Source organism: Capra hircus, unplaced genomic scaffold (assembly GCF_001704415.2).
Source record: "Capra hircus breed San Clemente unplaced genomic scaffold, ASM170441v1, whole genome shotgun sequence".
Classification (NCBI taxonomy): domain Eukaryota; kingdom Metazoa; phylum Chordata; class Mammalia; order Artiodactyla; family Bovidae; genus Capra; species Capra hircus.
In genome coordinates, this window is record NW_017189574.1 from 288782 (window position 1) to 292627 (window position 3846).

Genomic DNA, 3846 nt, shown 5'->3' on the forward strand with positions numbered 1-3846 from the left:
GTGTGCACAGGGGCTCCCAATCCCAGAACGGAGGGGATCTCAAAAGGCCCTAATTCCCCCACCTTGTCGGCCCCAGAACCTCAGGCTGTGCTGGCTGCACCCTGAGCCAGAATTTCTCTTCCTCACTTGACAGGGGACTGACCACAAGGAGGAGCGCCCCTGTAACACCCAAGAGCAGCCCTCAAGGAAGACCAGTAAGTGGCCTCAGTCAGAGCCACCCGTGGCACATTTCAGAACTGAGACCATTTACACTCTCTCTCTTTCCCAGGTCAGCGGTCTCCATTTTCCCTCTACCACACCCCCACTGGGCACAAGACCCCAGTCATCATGCCTGTGGTCCCGACGAATGAACTCTGCACTTCTGAGGAAGACCTTCAGGGCCAAATCCAAGCCCAGGGCCCAGTGGAGGCACAGCTCCTGGGGGCTGAGGCAGAGGATGCCTCAACCCCTCTGGCCTCCTTCCCTCCAGACTCATCGTCCTCTGCCGCCGTGGATGCGGAGATCTTGTTCAAGCAGGCTGTGAATGTGATGACGGCTGAACTACTGGAGTTCCTGCTCCACAAGTATGGCACCAAGGAGCCGATTTTCCAGGCTGAAATGCTGAATAGGGTCCTCAGGGATAACCAGGCCCACTTCCCAGTGGTCTTCCGTAAAGCCACACAGTGCCTGCAGCTGGCCTTTGGCGTGGATATGAAAGAGGTGGACCACAGAGAGCACATCTATGTCATGGTCCCCACCCTGGGCCTCACCCTCAATGAGATGCAGAGGGGTGGGCAGAGCATACCAAAGGCTGGCCTCCTGGTGACGGTCCTGAGCCTGATTCTCGTAGCAGGGGACCGGGTCTGTGAGGAGAAGGTCTGGGGAGCACTCAGCAAGATGGGGGTATTTGCTGGGATAGAGCACTGCATCTATGGGGAGCCCAAGGAGCTGCTGACCCAAGTGTGGGTGCAGGCAGGGTACCTGGAGTACCGTCAGGTGCCTTACAGCCACCCTGCTCGTTACGAGTTCCTGTGGGGTCCCCGGGCCTATGCAGAGACCAGCAAGCAGCAAGTCAAGGACTATCTGCACAGGGTCAATGGAAGGCGTCCCAGGTTCTTCCCACCGTGGTATGCGTAGGTGTGAGGGAGGAGGAAGAGGGGCCCTGAGCCAGAGCAGCAGCCAGGCTCCTTTCAGGCCCGCATCCAGCAGCTTGTCCTGGGGTTAGGAAGGGAGGCTGGTCCTTCCCTCTGTGTTGGAAGAGGGAGCATTCAGCCTTCTCAGTCGTGACAGCCTGGGCCAGTTGAGGGAACAGGTGTGTAGCATCTTTGGCTTCCTCTTCTCTACAATGACATGGAGATTCATTTCTGTTTCCTTTAGAATTGTTTCAAATGTTATTACTTTTAATAGGAGGCTTAATAAGCCTCAGTGTCTAACTATGTCAATAACATTGATCACAGTGTGTTTGTGCTGACCCAGTTCAAGAACAAGAGTTCTGCTGTTTTGTAAAAGTGATTGTGAACAGTTTCATTTTATTTTGTCACCCTGAAATAGATTACATGGGCTTGGAATATAACTATTTTGGAAATATAATATTACTTAGTAAGAATAAAGAAATAAAATATATTTGAGGTGAGTTCCTCTGTACTTCTTGTCTGTCATTTTATGCAGCTAAACTATCTCTATTCAATTGGAGTTTTTCAAGTTATTATTTAAGAAAGCACAAAAAGCCTGATTTGACTTAATAAGTGTCCCGCTCTGGCTCATTTATTCCACAGACCTTCATGGAGCCTGTGCTCTGTGGAAGGCCCTGTGTTAACAGTGGGGACACTAGGAGAAGCAGGACACCCCAACACCTAGAGTGATGATCTGAGAGCTGCAGTCTCATGAGGAAGGTGGACAGACATCCCCTAGTTCCACCGAACAAGGCAACCAGGGGCAGGGTCCACGGGGAGCACTGGAGTGTTGGTGCCTGGTCCAGGGTGGTTTGGGGCTTTGGGAAGCTGGGTTCATTCTGTGGGAGGTGATGGTGATGAGGGTGAATGGTGGCAGCAGCCAGGTATACACAGTGTCTTATGGGTGAGAAGAAAATCTGAAATGGGACATACACATTAGAAGATCCACTTCTGTCCTAGATAAATTTCCTGGGGCAGGAAGGGAAGTTACGCTGCTGTCAGGGAGGGTTAGACACCTGTTTATACTGCTTGATCTAGCTACACCAAAAATTTGCCAAATGGGGAGGGGTGAGTGGACTTTGGTTTGCTGCACAATCTACCCAGTCTTGGAGAATATAGTTGAAGACGTCTTGCTAAGCATCCCCAAATTTTGGTAGGATTTTAATGGAGTGTCTTCTTTAAAACTGGTGGCTGTGCACTTAACCTAATGGATCAGCTTATCCAGGTGGTCAGGCCCTAAAGCCATAGATGAGGAGGGATTACGGAAACCACAGTGGCAAAATCTGCACTGAACTTGAATTCACACACCTCAGAATTCTCCTTGGAGTTGAAAAGTGCGGCATTGTGCATATCCTAGCTAGAGTTTATGAATAAAACACCCACTGCCCTTGTCCTCTCACTGTCGCCTGTCTGATACCTGCCCTCATGAAGCTCATGGCTGTCGGGAGCCTAAGGGCACCTGTGGAGGTGCTCAGGCAAGTCCCAGCGTGTGGAGGCAGCCGGGACTCTTGGGGGAGACTGTGCCTGGCATCAGGAGGCAGGGGCACATCCTCAGCTCGCTGGGACTGTGGGCAGCATTACTGCAGAGGGAAGGGCAGAAGGAGCACGGGAGGGAGCCGGGGGACCCCTCCCTGACATTCCCAGGAGTCTTGAAGCTAAATCAGATCTTGCATTTGAAAGTGCCAGCACAGAGGGGTGACTAGAAACAGTTGGGGATTCAAGGCACTTTGGCTTTCTCAAAAACTCCTCAAACACGAAGGGAATCGTCTTCATCACAAGCTACACCTACAGGCTGCTGTCTGTTGAGCACCGAGCACACTGCAGGGCGGGGGAGAGACTCCAGGTCCTTGTTCACGTCTCTTCTCCTCTGCTTCCTGGAAGCTGCCTGCAGGGAACATGGGATCCTAGGTAAACCTCCAACAGTTTGGGAATAAATACATGATCAACTCACCAGTTTAAATACAAAGACAGAAAAAAACCTTTTCATATAAGTAACAGTAGCACATTGTTTGGGGAAAAAGCGTCCCATTTGTGCTGATATCTGAGGTGGTGTGGAAAGATATTCTGAAGGAAAGTTGTGCCACTTCCATGGGGCTGAGGTCCCAAGAAGCAGGAAAGGCTTCTTCCTGACTGACTGATGGAAGCTCTGTCCAGGTGCCTTCCATTCAGGGCCAAGGTGAGGACCTGGGCTCTTCCCAATGGCACTGATCTCGGGAGGCAGCAGTGAGTGGTTGAGCGAAGTGACATCTTAATTCCCTGCCCAGGAATTGAACCTGGGTACCCTGGATGAGAGCCCGGAATCCTAGCCAGGAGACTAGCGAGGGCTAGAGGCTGAATGCTATTGTTTCATGGATCATTGCCTCCAGTGAAAAGTGCATTTATCACAGAGGCAGAAACTGTAAATGCAGGTAGAGACTTTATTATTAGAAACATAGCACAAGTGGGAGAGCACAGAAAGAAATGGTTTAGTTGAGACAGAAGCAAGGCAGAGATGCAATCCTGGAGAGAAAGAGTGTGGATGTCCCCCCCGGTGAGCAGGAGCACAGTCAAGAGCCGGTCAAGTCATTCGTATGAGGCAGTCCTTCTGGATTTTGCCTTCCTTCAGGCCTATCATCTGGTTTCTTTTTCCACACCTGACCTCCCTGGGACACTCCCCTGCATTCATACACACATCCCTCAGCCAAGATGGATCTCG

The 3846-nt window shown here is 51.2% G+C and overlaps 1 protein-coding gene across 1 annotated transcript; it reads left to right on the forward strand.

Moving 5' to 3' along the window:
- Positions 1-327: 327 nt before the first annotated feature.
- On the forward strand, positions 328-1116 carry LOC102177784 (melanoma-associated antigen 10-like). The gene has a single exon (XM_005700504.2). It carries the CDS (start codon positions 328-330, stop codon positions 1114-1116), a length of 789 nt encoding a protein of 262 aa, XP_005700561.2.
- Positions 1117-3846: the final 2730 nt, after the last annotated feature.

Excerpts from the sequence above, each read along its gene's own strand:
- LOC102177784 (XM_005700504.2), top strand. The coding sequence starts at position 328 with ATGCCTGTGGTCCCGACGAATGAACTCTGCACTTCTGAGGAAGACCTT.